The 21,980-nt window shown below is 43.4% G+C and overlaps 1 protein-coding gene across 9 annotated transcripts in view; it reads left to right on the forward strand.

Moving 5' to 3' along the window:
* The window catches only part of RBPMS (RNA binding protein, mRNA processing factor), a 172,134-nt gene that overhangs the window by 91,894 nt on the left and 58,260 nt on the right, over positions 1 to 21,980 (forward strand). For all 9 annotated transcript variants that reach the window (XM_082715651.1, XM_082715656.1, XM_082715654.1 and 6 more), the window contains exon 5: positions 17,336 to 17,486. In XM_082715651.1, coding sequence (XP_082571777.1) covers positions 17,336 to 17,486 — 151 coding nt within the window. The remainder of the gene's footprint in view (positions 1 to 17,335; positions 17,487 to 21,980) is intronic.

Here is a 21,980-nt window from a genome sequence, read left to right on the forward strand (position 1 = left end):
TAGAGGAAGTTATAGAGGAAGTTAAGATGGTGCCTGAAATGAACCAACAAGCACTTTAGGTGAACCTTAGAGTGCGTTAAATGTATTTTTTACTTCAGTCTGTCTACTTTACCAGTAGAACTTACTCTTCATATGTTTTTCTACTTAGATATAGAATCCTTGGTTTTTATCATTCTAAGACTCCTTATATTGCACAACATCTAACATATCTCAGAATTCATAAGGTATTTCCTACAAACACACATACCTCTTATTTTGCCTGGCATGTGCCTAATGTGTGTTAGGTACAGAGGCAGGTTGGTCTCCTTTTCAATAATTAGAAGATTAGTTTGTAATAGTATGATTGGTCTTGTCCTTGAAACCTGTAGCCCTTTTATCTTAAAGGACCTGTATGGTCATCTATTAATGATGCATCAGAAATGTAATTAGAAAATATTTAGAAACTCTGCCCTTCCCAGTTTGATCTTTTTTTTTTTTTTTTTGTACTTGGTACAAGCTGTAGGAGCACATGTATGGCCTTTATGAAAATGATGCTCCTAATTAATTTTCATTAGGGATTTAATCTTTTTTGTAGTTACAACAGTACATTTGCACATAAACACCTTTGTTTTCTCATCAGATACACTATGTGACCAAAGAAGTATATTTTCTAAATGGGCCTGGTTTAGTAACATAAACTACGGCTAAGAATAGGGTTGTGATCTCTTCTGTTTTATGTTTTCTTTTTCCCTTCGTGCCAGACTCCCTGATGTAAGCCCATGTTCTGGGCTTTACAGAGATAAACCATTTTACCTAGAAATCACTTAACACTGACAACGCATTATGTTTTATAACTCAAAATTTTTTGCTGGGACAGCCCTAAGGCTCTGGACAAGTATAGGGAGGTACTTGCTTGAGGCAGAACCTGTTGATTTCCCAAATAATTGCGGAGGGGTTTTGGGTGTCCATGGAAGCAACAAATATCAGACTAGATGGTCACAGGCCACCATTAGGTGGATGTGGACCATCCCAGGTTTGTCCTAATCCCACCTCAAGATCTCGTGAGGATCAAAAACCTAACTAAATGCAGGTACTACCTAGCATCTGCTTCCTTTTAAGCTTTTGTTAGTTGTGCCATTTGTTCGAGTGCCAACGTTCAGTAGGTAGCGGGACCAAAAGGTAAAAGACGGTCATGTAGCTACTGCCTTCCCCCTGAAGGGGGGGCAGGGGGGATGCTTATGGCTGTTGTCGTCCCAACTGGGAGAACATGAGAGGCGGCGGCCCTAGGACTACACGGTAAATGGCTGCTGGCAGCATGAGCCACATCTGGTGTTGGGGTGTTCAAGATTCTAAGAAATGCCTTTGTCCCAACCAGAAGAGTTGACCTCTGTTTACCTTAAAAATCCTTGGAGTAAAAATGTTAACGTCAGGATTCCTGAATGAAAGAACACCATCTGCACTCCGGCCTATGTTTCAAGGCGTCACTGTAAAATACCGCTTTAATGGGTAACTGTCCATGCCAGAAGTGGAGACCTCCTTTTCCTAACATTGTGAGGGCCCAGGTCTTTCGATCATCCTGTCCTAAAAAGTTAGGACAGTTTGAGAACCTGGTGGCAAGAGTTCAAACAATCGTGCCCTCGCAGCCCTCTGGAAAATAAACTCTGTTTGACTCGGGGTCTGTTGACATGTTTAAGATGGAGTTTATAGCTTCTTCAAAGACCCTGTCATGACTTTACAATCACCCTATACAAAGCAGATTCTCCTGGGGCATGGCTCTGGGCACGGGGGCTGGCTGGCTCGCGAAAAGTGTGCTTTAGCAGAAAAGAAATTGAGGTAGGGTGGACGGCCAAGTCCGACGGAGCTCCAGATACCTCCGCAGGCCTCACGCCTGATTCTCCCAGATAGTGGATCTGGCCTCTGCGGTTAGCAGTCAGCACCCCAAGAGCCGCTCAACTGCGTAAATGAACAGAAATGGGCAAGAGGAGGAGGCCATCCATCACCAGCTCCCTGAAGCATGGGGGGGGCATGGGGGGGTCGGGCTGAGGGAAGTGAAACCAGGTGGACTAAAAGAAGAATTTGAAACCGCACAGCATTAATTTGGCCAACAGCTCTGATAATCCTGCTGCTTCGTCCAGTTGCGGGAATCCTACAGTTCAGTCAGGACTCTCCTTCCCTTTTACAAGTGGTAGAAGCACCTTTTCCAGAAACGCCAAAAGAGAGAAGTAATTGTCAGCAGTCCATGTTGAGGGGGCGGTATCTCCTTAGGGGATGAGCCCTAGGCCCCAGGAAGGTTTATCATAGGCCAAATGTTAACCACAGACATGAAGAACTATTTTTTTTTTTTTTTAAAGACTTTATTTATTTGAGGAAGACCCAGAGAGCATGAGCAGGGGGAGGGGCAAAGGCAGAGGGAGAAATAGGGCTGCCCACTGAGCAGGGAGCCCGATGTGGGACTCGATCCCAGGACCCTGGGATCATGACCTGGGCAGAAGGCAGACGCTTAAGCAACTGAGCCACCAGGCACCCAAGAACCATTTTCTTAAAAGCAGCTCTGGAATATGGACTATTGATTTCCAGTTTATAACTGAGGAAAGTGAGACTCAGAAAGGTTAAACAACATTCCTAGGATCTGCAGCAGAGGGAGATTCGAGTCCAAAGCACCCACTCCTCATTGCCACAGTTGAAGCGTGTTTGGGAGGAAGTTCCATCCAGAATGAGTTGTGAGCTTGGATTGGGTTGTCTCTTTTGTAACTGTCACTATAACTCTAGCTGATACTTTGGAGAACCAGCGGTTTTCTGGGATTTTTGTGGTGTTTTTTTTTGTTTTTTTTTTTTTTGCTTTTTTTGCTTTTTTTGTGTTTTGCTACCTTCCCCTGTAAGGGAAAGGGGACCCACCAGGACCATCTTCTCTCAGTTTTCTAGTCCTGTACTTAGGGGTACATTGTTGGGGTGCATACATCCTCTTTTAACTACTTTGCAGGTTTTCCCTGTAAGATTCTGTCTTGGTAGTTAGAGGGTATGCATGTGAATGCTGTAGTTTGTCGGCATGAATAAAAGTGAAGCCAAGGGTAAAAATTGTGTCCCAGTCACTAGGAAATACTATCAAAACACTTCTATTCCAGACCCAGGATGGCTAGTGAAGGGTGATAATGGGTTTCTCCACTGTGGCCAAGCTGATTCTATTAGAACACTGAGAACTGCGCTTGTCACACAGTGTTTTCAGAGGAGGAATTAGATAGGCTTAAAAATGAAGGATGACCCTCTGCAGACCTTCTGGGCTGGGTGTGGATACCTATTCCTTTGTCACTAAAATGTTCAAAGCAGGTTAGTTTCATTGTGTTTTATGGAACATGTGGTTTAGAAACAAAATTATACAGATTTTTTTTTTTAATTTAAGGGGTTAAAAACAAGGACATGGGACCCCCAAAAACCTAATATTCACTTGGAAAAGTATTCTATTAGGCAGTGTGGAGCAAGGAACTGTCCTTGGATACGTAGCTTGACTTCAGTTCAAGGGCACATATATGTACAGAGAGCTCTTGGAAAGGGGTCTCTCCAAGTGTAATCGAGATGCATTACTAAGAGAATGGGACACATTCTTTTTAAATGACTGTTTAGGCAAGGAGAATAATGAGTAGTAAATCAGATTATTCTAAGGTAAATCCAGAGGGAGGACTGTGGGGTAGTTGGATTAAGAGAAAGAAGGAGGCATAATTGCTATGATAATTTCTCAGTGGGCAGTGGCCCAGCAGCACAGGCTGTTGTGTTAACAATCCTGGTGTTTCTACAAGCAATGCCCTTATTTAGGGAAAGTATGAAATATGGTTTACATACGACAGCTTCTTCTCAATTACTCATTCCTTGTCGAATCCCACGTACCTAAGTTTCAACACAGTGGAAACGGAACAACACCCTCTCTTATTTTCGAAAGATAATGTAGTCTTTGTCAGATAAATAGCTTTACAGCACTGTAATATTACACGTTCACGCAATCATGGGAATCGGAAAATTGAATTCTGGGACGCCTGGGTGTCTGCCTTCGTGGGTCACCATCCCAGGGTCCTGGGATCAAGCCCTGCATTGGGGGGGGATGTCCTTGCTCAGCAGGGAGCCTGCTTCTCCCTCTTCCCTCCTCCCACCCATATTCCTGCTTGCTCTCTCTTTCTCTCTTGCAAGAATAAAATCTTTAGGGGTGCCTGGGTGGCTCAGTGGGTTAAAACCTCAGCCTTGGGCTCCGGTCATAACCTCAGGGTCCTGGGATCAAGCCCCATATTGGACTGTCTGCTTAGCGGGGAGCTTGCTTCTCCCTCTCTCTGCCTGCCTCTCTGCCTACTTGTGATCTCTGTCAAATAAACAAAACCTTAAAAAAAAAAAAAGTGAATTCTGGATTCTCCCAGTCAGTTGTGAATTTAGGTGGATTACTTATTGGATCTTAATTTCTCCGTCTATATGGAGGAAGTTACTGGCCTTCTGAGCGAGACTGTATTGCTGTAGTGCCAGACTGCCCTTGTAGCAGGACTCTAACAACCTTGCCTTCTGCCCACTGAATGCCAATGTGGTCTCAAGTCTTATAACAGCCCCAAACACCCTCACACATTTCCAGATATCCCTAAGGAGTTGGCGTGGGTGGGGGACATGGCCAGTGAGGAATGCTACCATGAAAAACTGCTAGGTTAGGTGGTCCCAAAAATTAAGTCCTAAAATTCTGTGAATTTCATGCTTTATTTTGCTCTCTCTCTATGACTTACTGACTTACTGTCAGAGAACCTGACCTAGACCTCTGCCAGCAATGTGCTTCTGTGATCTTTATTTAGATAAGTTGGGGTGGGTTTTTTTTTTTTTAAAGGTTTTATTTATTTATTTATTTATTTGTCAGAAAGAGCACACAAGCAGGCAGAGAGGCAGGCAGAGGTGGAGAGAGAGGCAGGCTCCCTGCTGAGCAAGGAGCCCGATGCAGGACTTGATCCCAGGACTCCGGGATCATGATCTGAGCCAAAGGCAGGGGCTTAACCCACTGAGCCACCCAGGCATCCCTTGTTGCTTTTTTTTTTTTTTTTAAGTTTTATAAATGGTAATAGAAAATTTTTACACTTCATAACTGGTAGAAAATTTTTACTCATTTGTTTTCAGAAATGGCGCATTGAGGGGCGCCTGGGTGGCTCAGTGGGTTAAAGCCTCTGCCTTCGGCTCAGGTCATGGTCCCAGGGTCCTGGGATGGAGTGAGCCCTGCATCGGGCTCTCTGCTCAGCAGGGAGCCTGCTTCCCCCTCTCTTTCTGCCTGCCTCTCTGCCTGCTTGTGATCTCTGTCTGTCAAATGGGTGAATAACATCTTAAAAAAAAAAAAATGGCGCATTGGAACAAGTTTTTGAAATTGTGTTGATTCCCGGCAACACCCCCCCCCCCCACCACCACCACCAGGTCCCTTATCTCCTTTCTTTCAATCTTTTCTGTTTATAACATGTAGCTCTTCCTTTAACTTCCTTCCACACTTTTGTTTCTGAGCCTCATCTCCACCAGAACAGATTACCCAGATGCATGTTTCTTTTTGGCTTGTCTTGAGTCATTGTAAGGTTCCAACTGAATATAGCGATTGTTTTCAGACTCCTAGGGAAACTTTTGCATGTACCTTGCCTAGAGTCTGTTTCTAATCTGAATATTTTATGCCGTCTGTGAAAGAGAAAACTGACAATTCTCAGAAAGCTGTAAATAAATCTTGGTCCCCACAGACTTGAGAGTATCTCCAAAGTATGTATTTACCTCCTCCTTTCTGATGGGAATGACTTCTCTATCAATAATTTTCCAAAAACCATTTGTATTTCTAACTTTTGTTTTTAACTTCTAGAAGGTAAAAGTTAATTCTTTCAACTTCATTTTTTATATGTTGAAAGATTTGCGGTCCCCAGGTTATTTCCTTTCCCTTAGCCAAAATGCTCTTTTTAAATCGGAGGACTTTACTCCTAGCCCTCTTCATAAAATGTTTTGAAATACAACAGCAGAGAGAAATGTGAATCAAAACCACAATGAGATACCATAGCATGCCTGTAGGATGGCTGAGATAATCAAGGCAATCACAAGTGTTGGCGAGGAGGTGAAAAATTGGGATACTCTTGCATTGGTAGTAGGATTGAAATGGTATATCCATGTTGGAGAAGAGTTTTATAGTTCTTCAAAAAAGTTGACATAGGGTTCAACAGTGGCACTCCTATAGAGTTGTGTTCACACAAAAAATTGATACAAGTTTTTGCCGCCAAAAAAGAGTGGAAACAACCCAATGTCCATGAACTGAGGAAAGGGGAAACAAAATATGATGTATTTGTACAGTGGATTAGTATTTGTCAATAAAAAGCAGTGAGGGTCTCCTATGGGGTATAATATAGATGAACTTTGAAAACGTTATTCTGGATGAAAAAAGCCAGTCACAAAGGACCATGTATTGTATGATTCCATTTATAGGAAGTATCCAGAGTAAATAGGCATGGAGACTGCAAGCAGATTATTGGTTTGAGGGGTAAATTGAAGAGTGGGGAGGGGGAGGAATGAGAGGCTACTGCTGGATCCAGAATTTCTTTAGAGGGCTATGAAAATGTATTAAGCTCTATAGTGGTGATGGTTATATAACCCAGTGACTATATGAAAACTCACCGAATTGAGCCCCAAAAGGTGAATTTTAGGATATGTAAATTATATTTCATAAAGCTGTTAAAAAATAGCTTATGGTATTCTAGCAACTTTAAGGATAACATTTAATTTTGAGGTAAGCCAACATTAAATAAATGGAAACCAAAGTCATAAATAGATTTTTAATATTTGGTCATTTAGCAAGAAAGGACCTAAATGTATTTCTGTGGCTGGATAGTATAACATAATGAAGCTCCCTCCAACCTCTGAATCTCTTGGCCGTATCTTTCCCCACATACTACGACTGGAAATCTGTCGAGTGCAGCATATATAGGTAATAATCGTTCTCTTTTATTTACAAACTTGTTCTAGTCAGCAGCAGGGGAGAGAACTGATTTATCAGCGTGTCTCGTCCGCGGTAGCAGAGGCAACTGGTGTTGGAGCACTAAGTCTCTTACAGGAGAAGCTAAGAGGTTGCTGAGGAAATGGAGAGCTGTTGACTAAAACGCAGCCAGGCTTGTGATCACAGTACCTAAGTGTGTTAAGTGCTTTACAAAGCCTGCGTGCCGTCAGCAGAGTAGATCAGTCTCTTTACTTACTCCTGAGAATTGAACGAGCTCTTCCTTCCCCAAAGATACTGTTTAATGTACCACCTTTTACAGAAATGAGCGATGTTGCTTCAACTTTTGTGTCTGATCCTTGAAAATGTAGAAGGAAGTCAGTGCTCCCTGTCTCCACCCTTCCCCACTGCCCCCTGCCTCAGTCCCACCATACTGATTTCTTCTGCCTTGTGGGATAATCTCTGCCTTCAAAAAGAGAAAGAAATGCATTAAAAGTTATAACTTAGGGGACACTTGGGTGCCTCAGTGGGTTAAGCCTCTGCCTTCGGCTCAGGTCATGGTCTCAGGGTCCTGGGGTTGAGCCCCGCATGGGGCTCTCTGCTCAGCAGGGAGCCTGCTTCCCCACCCCCCTCTCTGCCTGCCTCTCTGCCTACTTATGATGTCTGTCAAATAAAAAATTTTAAAAATCTTAAAAAAAAAAAAAAGTTGTAACTTAGGGTGCCTGGGTGGCTCAGTCGTTAACCGTCTGCCTTCAGCTCAGGTCGTGATCCTAGAGTTCTGGGGTTGAGCCCCGTGTGGGGCTCCCTGCTCTGTGGAGAGTCTGCTTCTCCGTCCTGCTGCTTGTGTTCCCTCTCTCCCTATCTGTCAAATCAAATCTTAAAAAGTTAAGTCTCCGACCTGTTGCTTGTGTTCCGTCTCTCCCTGTCTGTCAAATAAAATCAAATCTTAAAAAAAAAGTTAAGATTCCGTCCGTGGTGAGAGAGGCCAGCAGTGGACACCAGGCAGATCAGCTGCCACCTGGTGGAGCTCTGAGTCTTCGAGTTTGTTAGAGCAGGTTGTGAAGTCGCCCCGGAGATGTACTGGGGGGTCTCTGCTTGGGTGAACCTAAAGAGTCACGTCAGGACTCCCGGCTCTTGAAAGATCTGCAGTTTAGTACCAGAAACGGAGATAAGGAGGGAGGTGTGGAGTGTAGAGAAGTCGAGATGCAGGTACCGAGATTAGATTAGAAGAGGTCAGAGAGTGGCCACTCCTAAGCTTGACCTTGACTTGAGCTCCTTTCCTGAGGTTTCTCATTTCCTGCAGACAGGATGGTTTCATTGACTTCATTTGTAAAGGTTAGAAGATTCCCAAGGCTAAGGAAGAACTGAGCAGATGATTACAAAAGAAAATGGATTTTCATAAGCTGAGGTTTTACTGTACTACAGGTATGGTTTCTGGTGACCGATTCCTCTCATTCTGTATTAGAAAGTCGGAATGAATTGGTTAAAACGTACAACTTAAAGGGCATTTGTTTCTCCTCTTCAGCTTAGACACCTGGCTAGGCAGGGTTTTCTGGACGCCCCACATTCCTTTCAAGCACCAGTGGGTTTTCGGTTGGATTTGGGGATGGAGGAAAGGGTCAGTAAAAAGCTTATTAGAATCAGCCAGGAAACGCTTTCAGCTTATGTAGTGGAGTCTGAGGGAATGGCTGCCGCCTTATTACTTTTCTTTGACCCCCAAAAAAGGGGGCAGCAGTTTCGTCTGACCCAGGACATCCAGTACTGGTCAGAAAGGAGTGTGTGTGAAACGCCTAGAAGATTCTGGTAGGAAACGACCTTTTTTTCGAAAAGAACTGGGTAGCTTACTGGATAGCTTGACTGTCTCCCAGAGAAGGGCAGAGTCCAGGTAGCCTGTTACTTTCCAGTGGTTTCCTATCCTTCACCAAATGGAATAATCCTAAACATTTGAATTTGCTGGTATTGGGCTTTGTAAAGGCTTTCAGCCTGGGACTGTAGCTGGGAGAAACCAGGCATCCAGAACAACTCAGCCGGGAGAAATGCTCCCTCCCCTTGCTTCAGGCCTTGAACTTCAGGGATCCTTTATAAAAACGGTGTTTTTTACAGCAGATGAAGCTCCAGTTATCTATCCCTTTCCCTTCTCTCTCCCCCGTGTAAAAAACACTCCAACATATTGTAGTTAGAAGTTGAAAATTAAATAAAAATTAGCTACAAGAAATTCGATCAGAAATGTTGGGTTAGATGATTCCTTTTAAAGGTTCAGGATCTTAGGATGTCCCAGCAGGTGACAAGGGGGTGCCAAAATTCTAGGTCCTCAGCTTTTTAGTCCCCAGACATAAAATTGGTGAATGGGTTGTTGAATCACCTTTTAACTTTTTAAGTGGTAAAACAGTCTTCCCTTCTATGAATACATAAAGACAAAGATGGGGAGAGACCCAAGCGGAATACAAAGCAAAAGGACTGAGTCAGACTGTGTTTCCAATGAGTAATGCAGCCACACTGAAGCAGGGGCAGGAGACCCAAGGCGAGTAGTTCTTGAATATACATACCCGCTGTATACTTTCAGGCTAAAAAGTCAAAAAGAACTGTAAATAAATAAATAAATATATATATATATATATATATATATATATATATTATTATTATTATTATTTTTTTTTTTTTAAAGAACTGTAAATATTGAACTTGAGTTAGCCAGGTTGTTTTTACGTTGATACTGTTGCAGGATTTCTGAAACAACTTAGTACGCTGTCCTGGACTGAGCAAATACATAAATGTATGGTGCGGAGAAGGAGTTAGAAACATGGAGAGGGGAGACTAGAATTAACCCATTGGTGTGACGTTGGACTTGGAGCACAAGTACAGACTTGTGTTTTTGTTGTTGTTGTTTGAAGATTTTATTTATTTGACAGAGCAGGCCCCCCACCAAGCAGAGAGCCTGATGTGGGACTCGATCCCAGGACCCTGAGACCATGACCTGAGCTGAAGGCAGAGGCTTAAGGCACTGAGCCACCCAGGGTCCCAGTGTTTTTAATATATCTAAATAGATGTAGAGAAATAGATAAAGATGTGAAAGTATTTCTGTGCGTGTATATGCAGACCTGGAATGATCTAAGTACCGAGACAAATAGTAATTATAAATCGTCAGGTCCAAGAAGCTATGAATCAGTACTGATAATATGAGTGAACAAATGAATAGACAACTGAATAAACGGTAGATGGGGCAGAAAGGTAAGCTTTTCCGTAGAGGAGAAAAAAATATAGAAGGAATGATGAGAGTAGCAAATCAGCATTTGACAATTGCAATAGTAGTGATTGCTTCAGGCAAGAATCAGTAGATGTTAAAATTGGTGAAAGCTTAATGAGAAACAGGATATTTATATAGTCTCTTAAGTATCTCCCTAGGAGATCTTTAATAAGGAGATCTATTTTTTTAATTAAAAAAAAATAACCTTATAGTGGAAAAACTTGGCAAGTGATCAAAGTTGTCACTAGTAATGGGACAGAAATGACATCATGTGCCTTCTGATTTGGTACACTGAGAATGACACATCTTTTCTGTGATACTCCTGCCAAAAATGTATAACCTGAATCTAATGAAAAAACAAATCAGATAAACCCAAATTGAGGGACATTCTACAAAATAGCCTGTACTCCCCCCAAAAATGTCAAGGTCACAGAAGACAAGGACAAAGGAAGATGTCCCGGGAGACTAAAGAGATGACAGCGAAGTGCTCTGTATGACTCTGGAGTAGATCCTCGATCAGGAAAACAGATGTCTTGGCTTTTGGGAAATCAAACCGTAAAGGGTAAAGGGGCATCATGCTTCATCTTCCTCTTACGCAGTTCAGGCAGGAAAGAGTGGGGAGGGGGGTCTGGGCAGAGGGCATACACGAGTTGTTTGTACTGCGTTTGCAGCTTTTCTTTAAATCAGAAGTTCCTTCAAAATAACTTTTTTAAAAACTGAAGAGAAGCCACTAATGCCGCTAGTAGAGGGCTCTGCTCTAGGGCGTCTCCTGTCCTGTTCCGCCTCTGCTAGCGCCCGGTAGGAGTCCTCTCCTGCCAGCTTTCCTCCTGCCTTTTTACTCAGATTGTATAAATTCTAACTTTTCAGATTAAGCATATTTGTCATAAACAGAATACAAACTATTCAAAACACGAGTGCTCTCCCCCTCCCCACAAAGCACTCCCAAAGTTACCACTCTTAGCAGGTTAATCGGTCGCACTGTGAACATTCCGGGACTCACACAGATCGTGTTCACGTCCGAGTGTATATGGTCTCCTCTCCCTGCCAGACTACTGAACACTGTTGTTCTTTTTTTCTTAACCTTGTGCTGCACGGGGGTGGCTGTAGCCTTGCCTCATTCTTTACCAGTATTTTCTCTAAATGAATGCTTTCATTGTCCCTAAAACTAGTTCTCCAGGACTGACAAACCGACCTGCTTTTATTGTGAAGACACGGGGGGAAGCTGCTCGCTCTCAGGTTTGAAGAATGTCCCAAGTAAGCCTTCATCAGGCATCAGGACAGCTCGGAAGACCTCAGTGACAGGGACTGGGCGACATTTCCTGTAGTGGGAGACTGTCAAGGGGACTTACTGCCCATCACCTCCATTTTCTGTCACTGATACTCAAGGTTGAAATCCTCAGAATAAAAAACACGTTTGGTCATTTAGGGCAGCCCCGGTCCCTTGACTAGCCAGAGCTGTTGCTAGGGAAGTAAGGGCTCAGAAGGTGGACCCTGACCTTTGGGTGCCCTCCTATAGAAGAGGGGCCACCCCGGCAGCCACCCCAAACACCTTCTCTTTCCAGATCTGCTCTGACTGCTTCACGTCTTGTCTGTTCCGTGTCGGCTTTCAGCCCTGCTGCGCTGGCACTACCGGAACTGTCCTCCACGCCAGTGATTCTCGGATAGCCCTGTGCGGGCAGTCCTAGCGTCAGCTTGGGAACTTGTTAGAAATGCCGGTTCTCAGGTGCCCTCCTAGACCTACTGAATCGGAGACTCGGGAGGTGGGGTGCTCAGCACTCCGTATTCAGGAAGTCAACGAGATGATTCTGATGCCTGCGAACACTTGAACATCATGGCTCTACTCAATCTGAAATTATTTATCCAGTTTAAAAAGTTGTAATAGCTCTGCCGTGCCACATACTCCAGGGTCCGTCCTCGTGGTGCGAATGGCCCTGTGATCTCCCCGCAGCCGGCTGCTGCACGCATGGGCGCCACATGCACCCTCCCCCTGCTGTGCATCCTGTCACATGCCACTCTGCTGAGCCCCTTCCTGGACTGCCACCTGGTCAGTTTCTGTCCTTCCATCACTTCCACTATGATGCCTCTTCCCCCCCCCCGCCGTTCCCCAGTCACTTTCTGCCATGGCTGTGTTGCTCACGAGACCCCAGGGTCATGACCTGAGCCAAAGGCAGATGCTTAACCAGCTGAGCCACCCAGGTGCACCCCCCCCCCTTTTTAACTTTCTGTCCTGCAACTTGAGGCATACCAGGAAGTAGAGGTAATTAACCCATCACCAGAATTTACCAACTTAACATTTTGCCACATTGGCTTCATTTTTTTTTTCCTAATTATTTTAACGTAAATACATGCTGTCATATTGTGGTATTTTGTCATTGCAGTCTTTGTATTTTAGTACTAAAAGCTAAAGACATTTTCCTAAATTACCATAATCTCAGACCTAATAAAATTGACAGTTCCCAAATATCACCTATGCTTGTATTCTGTATTTGGTTTTCTCCATTTTTCCACAAAAGGTCTTTTATATCTGGTTTGTTTTCTCAAGGACCGCACATTGCATATGAAGGTAAGCCCGTAAGGATATTTTAATCATTGTAGAATAGCCCCCCCCCATTATTCAGTGAATAAACTCCTAGTAATCTTTATTCCTACTCATGTGGGATAACATCAATCCAAGACTAGTGATATTACTAAGGAGTTGGAATGATGTTGTACCTTTACGTTCAGAATGGTTCAGTCTCCTAGGGTCCCAAAACCTTGCTTTCAGCTACTAAATGATACCAGCACCAGCCAGAATGCACCAGAAGCCAGTGTCACAAGTACCGAAGAAACTGGAGAGCTCCCTGGGATCTGGGCTTCGCATAATAGCTTCTCCATCTTCTCTTAGAAAGTCTCTGGAGGAGCTAGAATTCGTTTACCAGTGACTCTGGATCTCTGTGGGCTTCAGTCCTCAGGATTTGGTCATTCTACCCTGCCCATTTTCTTGTGTTTCATTCTTTTACTAGCTCTTTCCTTATCCCTTTAGGACTCAAGGTTTTGATAGAGCTTTTGAGCTGTAAGATGGCATTTTTAAGCTAACTAACTTAGAAAGTTAATTCAGTATCAGTAGGATACAAATTTGCACAGTTCAGAAAAATCTCTTTTAACCTTTATTTACAAATACTTCTTAAGCTTTGTTTAATTTAAGAGAAAGGGGGAAAGAGTGTTGTTGTTGTTGGAGTGTTTGTGTGTGTGTGTATGTGTGTGTGTGTTGTTGTTGTTGTAGTTTTAAATTTCTTCAGCAGAGCCCTGAATGCAGTAACTGAGTTTAAAGCATAGTAGTAAATGCAGAGCTCGAATTTTCCTTAGGAGTTGCTAGTTGTTCTTACTAGCTTTTGAGACTGAATTATTAGGGCTTCCAGTGATTATAATCCCAGGCCATGCACCAGTGGAGTAAGACTGTTCCTGCGGGTCGAGTCCCTGTGATGTTGGGGAGTGGGTGGGGTTGGTGCCAGGGCTCGTGGAAAAGGGGACATTACGCGTAGGAGGCCACAGAAGGTTCAGAAAAAGTACTTTGCAGCATTTTAGACACTTGCCCAGGAAAGACCGTGTTAGCATGTTAGCAAGACTCGCTGGGCCTGCTGTAACAAAACACGATGGACTGCGATGGTTCAAACAGCAGACGGTTAATTCTCTCGGTTCTGGAGGTGAGGAAGTCCAGGATCACATTACTGTCAGAGTCCGGATCTAGTGCAAACCCTTTGGCTTGCTTGCAGTCCTCACGGACCGCTTGGGTGGCCTTTCGTTGGTGTGTGCTGTTGGAGAGCCATCCTGGTGTCTCTTCCTCCTCATATGAGCGTTTACTAATCCCCTTTTAGCGGATCTAGACCCCATCTCCAGATACCATCACTTTGGGGATTAGGGCTTCAGTATAGGAATTTGGGGAGGACATAAACATTCCGTCCCTGACACCAAAGCATATGATTTGAAACTGCCCTGGTAGACTCTTAGGAATCCTAGACTGTGAAGGTACGTTGTTTTATCCCCACAATCTTCATACCTCCCGGAGCCTGCTCTCGGAGGGGTTTCAGACTTGGTAGATCAGTGGAAACCTGTATTGGTTTGGTGAGTGTGTTTCAGGCCCCCTTGAAGAGAGGCTGTTGGCTGTCCTTGTAGCCTAGTCAGGCAGATTAGGTTGCTTCTAAGTAACTGTATCTCAGATTGACATCATGCTGTTAGCCAGAAACTGTGTAAATAAGTTACCGTTTACAGTGTAAGAGGAGGGTTTCTCTCCATTAGAAGAAGAGTTTTGGTGAGTTACAGGCAAAAAGGGAAGAAGTTGATTCTGAAAGGCACAGAGTTCCCCCTTGATGTGGCAGTGATCTTATCCTGACAGGGTTTAATGTGAAGTCACTCTGGCCGGAGAATAATCTTATTAGGGCTTTAATTAAAAGCACAAGGTGTTGGGTTGGTTTTTTGGTGCGTTTTGTGTGTTTTCATTTTTTTTTTTTTAATGTTTCCTTATCTATCTTCCTCTTTTATTTCCCTTCCATTTCCATGTTCTCCCTAGCCCTGCTCCCCTCTCCCCCTCTTCATCATCCTTTAACATTTAGAATGTTTTTGGCTTGGCTGATCCCTCTGGCTAGGAAGTGAGCCGAGCAGGATATTGATTACCAAATATGGTATTGCTGCTAAAGATGTTAGAGGAATGCGGCTTGTATTCTAAGCCTCCGGCCTCTGAATAAGCTGCCAAACAAATTAGGTCATTTTAACTTCTGAGCTTGCTTTTTTTTTTTTTTTTAAATAAGGAGCTGGAACTCTGATTTGGAACATGATGGCGTTGTTACTTGAGCTCATCATACAGGGATATGAAGAGGGGGTTGGGAATGGGGGAGACTCAATTCAGCATGTCTTAGGACACAAGCCACCAGTCCAGGCGGCTTAAGAGGCAAGCATGTTGTGCAGAGCTTCTGTTGACTCTGGGACACGAGGGGAAGAGCTGGGATGCAGAATTCAGATGTGCCGCCTCATTGCCTCCTTGTCCAGGCTAGACACTCCAGAGGACCACTGGCCGGTCCCAGGATGCTCTTCTCAGGCTATTGGGGCCCTGACCACAGTGACCAAGGTGATGTGGGCTCAGGTTTAGGAAAGTTCCTTCCTTGACAGGAAGATTGGTGGAGTTGACCGCCAAGGAGGACACCCTGAAATTGATGGCAGATCGTTACTGTGTGAGCTCCTGGGGTGTCTTGTGAATACTCGAGTCCTTCCACAGCATCCCCTTACATGATAGCCGGGGACTGACTGCATTAGTCTCCCAGCGAAGACAACGCTCTTTGGGTCCGTATTTGGCAATATTTATTCTGTTGTGATATTAGCTTTGATAGAGTGAAATACTTCAGAATGCTGCTTTGTTTCTCTTCCTCATAGACGTCTTTGGCAAGAGAATACTGAGGTTTCCTCAGTTGAAACAAAAGCTGAGACCATTTGGGGAGAGAAGTTCTTTTTACACTTCTTATAACTGGCTCCCTCCTTTTCTCTTCTTGTTGTTGTTGTAGGGCTGTGCAAAGCGGGTTCCTTCTCTTTCTGCCCATGCCTGTTTGCCACCTTCAGTTGGTTTCTTCTCAGAATGGATAAATCAGGCTCCCAGAGACGTTCCACCCGCCCCAGGATGTCAGGGCTCCGTGGCTTTTGTTGTACCTCCCGGGACACCTCTCTTTCCTCCTCCCCCCATATTTCTCGTTTTGCTGCTACCATCCAGTCTCAGGCTCTTCTTCCCAGCTTTGGAGCTGAGCCTGTGAAGTTCAGAGTTGTTCATCCTGGTGTACATAGAGATTCTTACTGATTTCTGGTGGGAATTGCTCTGACTTTTTTTTCAAGCTATTTAAGTAGAAAGGGGACTTTGGGGCCCATAGGCTCACATGTGCACTAAACGGAAAAGCCGTATTCATAGGATACATCTTTTCAGAACTCTACCCCCTTCTAGAACATACCATACAGACAAACATGGGACCTGAGCCTGTTTCGGATGTACATTTATGCAGTCTACTGGGATGTCTTTTTGTTACTGTTATTGGACACCATAACATTGGAAAATAGATATGATATTATTCATTATACTTAGTGATAGAGGCATTCCCTTTTTTTCTTTTTTTTTAAGATTTTATTTCAGAGGGCAAGCACGAGGGGGTAGGGGCAGAGGGACAGAGGGAGAGGGAGACAGAGTCTCCCCGCTGAGCACGGAGCCAGACTCTGGGCTCGATCCCAGGATCCTGAGATCATGACCTGAGCCAAAGGCGGATGCTTAACTGACTGAGCCACGCAGGCGCCCCAATGGAAGCATTCTTGAATGGTGGGAGGGTTTCAAAATAGACTTATCTTGTCCTAAATCTTGTGTTTTTATAATGTTTGTTATGTATTGAGTATGTTTGTTTTAGGTAAACTGCAGTAATAGGGTCAAGGGTAATTGAAATGACTACCCTGTCTTTGGCCTGTATAGTATCATCTGATTTCTCCCCAACCATGTAGCTAGTAGGCCAGCTCTAACCAAAACTGGGACTTTACCACATCAAGAAATTAAAATTTTATATAAACTTACAAGCTAACTAGGATTAAGTGCTACTAGTTACATTTAAATCTTAGTTCCTGTTTTACTGACTCAGTACATGTATCACCATGAAGGAAGCTCTCTAGTTAGGGAGGGGAGTTTTCTCCCTTTCATTTCTGGGTGATGAAACTGAAGCGTTGAAGAATGACATTGTTTTAGGCCAGTGTCAGAACACTGCAAAGGACCTAGAGCTCCACGACTTCCAGTACGCACAGAGCTTTACAGAAGTTGTTTTGTTCTCATCAGTGGCCATTAATTGAAATTTTTCACTATGGTAGGAATTTGCTAGTCCATATTTAAAACCTGAATCTGAATGTTTTTGTTCAGGAAGAAAAGAAGTAATTGAAAAAACATGTAGCTAAATGTTTTCATTAAGTAAACAAAATCTCCCTTGACTTTTCTGGACATGTGGTATTACAGGTTTTCGTGTGTTCAGTGTAAGTAGTGAGAACCGGGGCTCTCGCTGACCTTTTTTTCTGATAGACCAGGATTTACTGGTGTGTTTATTTTGTCACCATTCCGGTTTGACTCTAAGGAAATGAAAACATCTTCCATTTGTTCTTTATTTCCAAAGGGCATCCGCTTCGATCCTGAAATTCCGCAAACACTACGACTAGAGTTTGCTAAGGCAAACACGAAGATGGCCAAGAACAAACTAGTAGGGACTCCAAACCCCAGTACTCCTCTGCCCAACACTGTACCTCAGTTCATTGCCAGAGAGCCATGTAAGTTGATCTACTTTTCATTTACAGAAAAATAATAACAACCAAGAATTGTTTGTGTGCTGCACGTGAGATTACGCCACAGGTCATAGTGCTGGCTGAGTGTCCTTTTCCATTTCTGCGAAGAGGCTGTGCATTCTTGCTGTCTGAATTCCAAATACAGCAATGTTCTTGATGATCGGCTGTCCTGAAAGGGGGTCCGGCCAGATTAGAACTGTAACTACTACAGAATTTCGTTTGACATGATGTCGATTCCTTCACGTCATCTTGACCTTATCGTGAGGACGTTCTGTCCGCCTGGGGTTACAGACCCTTCTTTACCTCCCCGATCCTGGGATGGGAGAGCTGGTTCTCCGCATTTACTTCATCTGTTGACGCGCATCAGTTCTGTGGCTTGGGAAAAGAGAATATTAAAAGTGAAAGCAGCAGATATGAAGAAGTTCTATTTTTGAGAACAGTTGAGCCCATAAATCTAGAGGGGAAGGTAAACACACACAAAGAATTTCTATGTTGGAACAATCAGTTCTAGCAAACTAATAGTGGTAAATTTAAGGAAATCTAGGGCTTCCTGTTTTAAATTAATTGGGTAAAGATGCTGACTAATGGCTAAACAAGTGTTTACCCCCCATCTAATGAGCTCTTTCCCTTAAATGGCCAGTCTGCAGCTTTGCCTTTGAATAACTTGAAAAGGTTGTCTTAATTTTCTTTCTTAAGCTCAGCATAAGTGAGGCGTGAGATCGGCCTTAACTTTTCCTTTCATTGCGTAGCTATATGTGATTGCATGTGGCAGGGCATTCAAGGAATCCCAAGCGACTGGCTGTTACTTGGAATATTTTCTCCCTTTCGTTCTCGGTCTTCTTTCCAGACCGCATGATCTTGATCTTCCTGCTTTCCTTGACAATACGGTTCAACTTTTCTTATTGCAACTGAAGGGCACAGGAGTTTCTTTCTCCCCCCCATGTCATGTGTGTGTCAGATTTAATCAGGTTATTTTGGAAGTTACAGCCATTCTGTAGCTGTGTAACTCTTGAGAAAGCTGCCACTTTCAGGGGAAAGTAACAGATAAGAGTTTCTCCCCCACCGTTCTCTAAAATTTTTCTGCGAGGCCAGGAGTCATAATGATGAAAAAAAGAAATGTGCGCTTCCATGTCCTAGGGAAACTTGAATCCTTTCTAAACAAAAGTTTCATCTTCTAGTCCAGTTGCTCTACGGGCAGATGAGTAGACATTTCTTAGACAATTGTGTCTCCTTACAGCATCTAGTTCAGTACCTTGTGTACATTGTATGTATTTAGTAAATATTACAGTGATAAGTGGATAAATATTTTAATTTGGCTATTTGCAGAATTATTCCATTTGTGTGGCTCTTCATTTCCCTCTGAAATGTCTTCTGTCTTGATTAAGGCATCAGAAAAGAGTATTTGTAAGATTCCTTGATATAGAAAAGGTAACCTAGAGTGCCTCTTTAGTTTTCTAGTTAATTTTCTGCCTCAAATCAGAGAATGCTTTGAAAAGATGAATTCAGACAGCAAGTATAGTATTGATAATACTTTATCCTTTCTTTTTTTTTTTTTTTTGGTTAAGATTTTATTTATTTATTTGACAGAGATCACAAGTAGGCAGAGAGGCAGGCAGAGAGAGGAGGAAGCAGGCTCCCTGCTGAGCAGAGAGCCCAATGTGGGACTCGATCCCAGGACCCCGAGATCATGACCTAAGTCAAAGGCAGAGGCTTTAATCCACTGAGCCACCCAGGCGCTCCAATACTTTATCCTTTCAATTTTTTATTGAATGCTTTTGTTCTGGGACCTCAAATTTTGTTTTTGTTTTTTTGTTTGTTTAAATCTATTTCAAAAGTTTTATGAAATTGGTAGCCAGGAAGGTGATAGCCAGTTCACAACAGGGTACACAAAAGCAACAGAGATGAACAAACGGACATCCAGAAGTACCTGAAGTTGTCAGAGGGTTTAGAGCAAAGTTTAGAAGACCGCTCTGGCCATGTCTGCCCACGCCCCTTCCCTGTGTACTCAGCAGCTCAGAAGTGGTCAGATAGTTTCCATGGTACGGTCAAGACTTGCCTGAGCTGCTTGTGGCAAAACAAACTTGGTGTTTCAAAAAAAAAATCCAAGCGGTGGTATATTCTTGAGAAGCTAAAAGTTAGCCTGATTTCGCTTAATACGGCTCCTTTCTATGACACAGGGGCCTTGATGAACAGCAGTTCCGCTCTCAGATCGACCTTCTCGTCCATTATAGTTCCCCCTGGGAATTAAGAATGTCTGTGTCCCACATGCAGAATTGTTTTCCTGAAAGCACAGACCAAGCCATTGCTGGTTCTTTGCTGGCAAGTCTCATTGCACTGTGCCTGGAATGGGTGTTCAAGGTGGTAGTCAGGTCAGCCCCTGTTAGGAGTGGATGGCAGTGGATCTTAGAGTTGAGGTATTGGAAAAAGCCTATAGGAGCCCCTGAGTAGCTCAGTCGGTTAATGTCCCAGCTCTTGATTTTGGCTCAGGTCATGATCTCAGCGTCCTGGTCTCCACATGCAGTGGGGTGTCTGCTTGAGGAGTCTGTCTCTCCCTCCGCCCCTCCTCCCACTTGTGTGCTCGCTCACTCTCTCGCTCTCTGTAAAATAAATCTTTGGAAAAAACCTATAGGCTTCTCTGTTGTAAACGATGTGGAAAGGTTTTGAATGTTTCTTTTTGTTGATGTTTTTGTAGAATTGTGCTGAAAAGTACCCGTTGCCATCACTAGTGGAAGAATGTGCTCAGATTCAATTATATAACAAATATTTACTTGAACTCTCATGTCTCAGTTATCTGTTGAACTTTAATGAGCTCTCAGTGTGCTGAACACTGGGAAAGATGGGGACCGGTTGCTGCCTTAAAAGAGCTATTGGTCCAAGGGATTGGTGGTGGTCAGAGTGGTCAGGAAACTTGGCCCGTGTAAAGGATGTAAAAGGGTTTTTTGCAGCTTAGTCCAGATTGCCCCAAATCAGACTGTCTCATCTGCCAAGCACCTGCTCTCTTTATGTAGAGGACGAGAAGTAAGGTATTGCACTTGCCAAAGGAGAGGGTGGCCTACAGTGGAGAGCCTTGACTTTAGACTTGAAGATGTCTGTGAGAGTTCTGGTTCTATCAAGCTTGTCAAGTCATTGTCAAGTTTGACCTTAAACACACTGAACCTTGCTCTGTGCCTGTTCTCTCAGCTACAAAATGGGAATAATACCTTCTTCACGTGCTTCTTATGAGAGCTAAATAAAGCAAGGTCATAAGATTGTGTTGAGGATTAAGCAGCTGGAATAGATGTAGAATGCCAGGCAACCATAAAGTATAATCTTAGTTTAAAAAAATAAAACATGGAGTTGATTTTCTTTCCTAATCGTTAAAAGTAGGCCTGGGTCTTCCAAGGCTTCATCATTGTGACTATAGCCAGTTGCCTTCGTAAATCAGGAGAAAGGATGAATGAAAGTGTCACACACAGTCCCAGGAAAGTATTATACTATCCTAATGAAATTTTTATTAGTTTTAAATTCTTACTCCCTTGTATATAACAAAGCAAGAAAAACACTGTGAGAAAGGAAGTAAGAGATACAGAAAATTATAAATTATATAAAATTCTGCTAGATTATGCATTGGCTTGTCCGGGAAAGTAGTGTTGTATAGTGGAAGAATTCCACCTGAGAGATGAAAACAGGGCAAGTCACCATCTCTCTGAGTTATGTTTTCTTTGTCTATAAAGTGATGATACTGTGTGCCAGGCATTGCTAAGCATTTTATGCGAAGAGGATTCTCAGTAGCACTATTTTACAGTTCAAAAATAGGCCTTCGGAAGATCTAGTAACGTTGAGGTCATCAGGTGTTATGGGTTGAATTGTGTTCTATCAAAATTCGTATGTTGAAATCCCAATCACCAGTGGCTCCTGAGGTAACTGTGTTTGGAGATAGTCTCTACAGACAGGATCAAATTAACTAGAGCCAATAGGGTGGGCCCCAATTCCATATGACTAGGTTCCTTAAAGACGAAGAGGTGGCCAGGGATGTATTCACACAGAGGAAAGGCCAGGTCAGGACATAGCAAGAAGGTGGCCATCTGCAAGCCAAGAGAATCCACATCTGTCCCCACCTTGATCTTAGAACTTACAGCTTCTAGAACTGTGAGAAAATTAAATTCTATTGTTTAAACCCTGCAGTCTTTGGTATTTTGTAATGGCAGCCCGAGCAGACTAAAAGGTCAAGTCATAGAGCCTGGATTTAAATTCTAACCGGTGGGACGCCTGGGTGGCTCAGTTGGTTAAGCAGCTGCCTTCGGCTCAGGTCATGATCCCAGCGTCCTGGGATCAGGTCCCACATCGGGCTCTTTGCTCCGCAGGGAGCCTGCTTCTCCCTCTGACTCTGCCTTCCCCTCTGTCTGCCTATGCTCGCTCTCGCTCACTCTCTCTCTGACAAATAAATAAATAAAATCTTTAAATTCTAACCGGTTACTTTTTGGTTTTGTAACTTTGGTC

The sequence above is a fragment of the Mustela nivalis genome (genome assembly GCF_964662115.1).
Source record: "Mustela nivalis genome assembly, chromosome: 20".
Lineage (NCBI taxonomy): Eukaryota > Metazoa > Chordata > Mammalia > Carnivora > Mustelidae > Mustela > Mustela nivalis.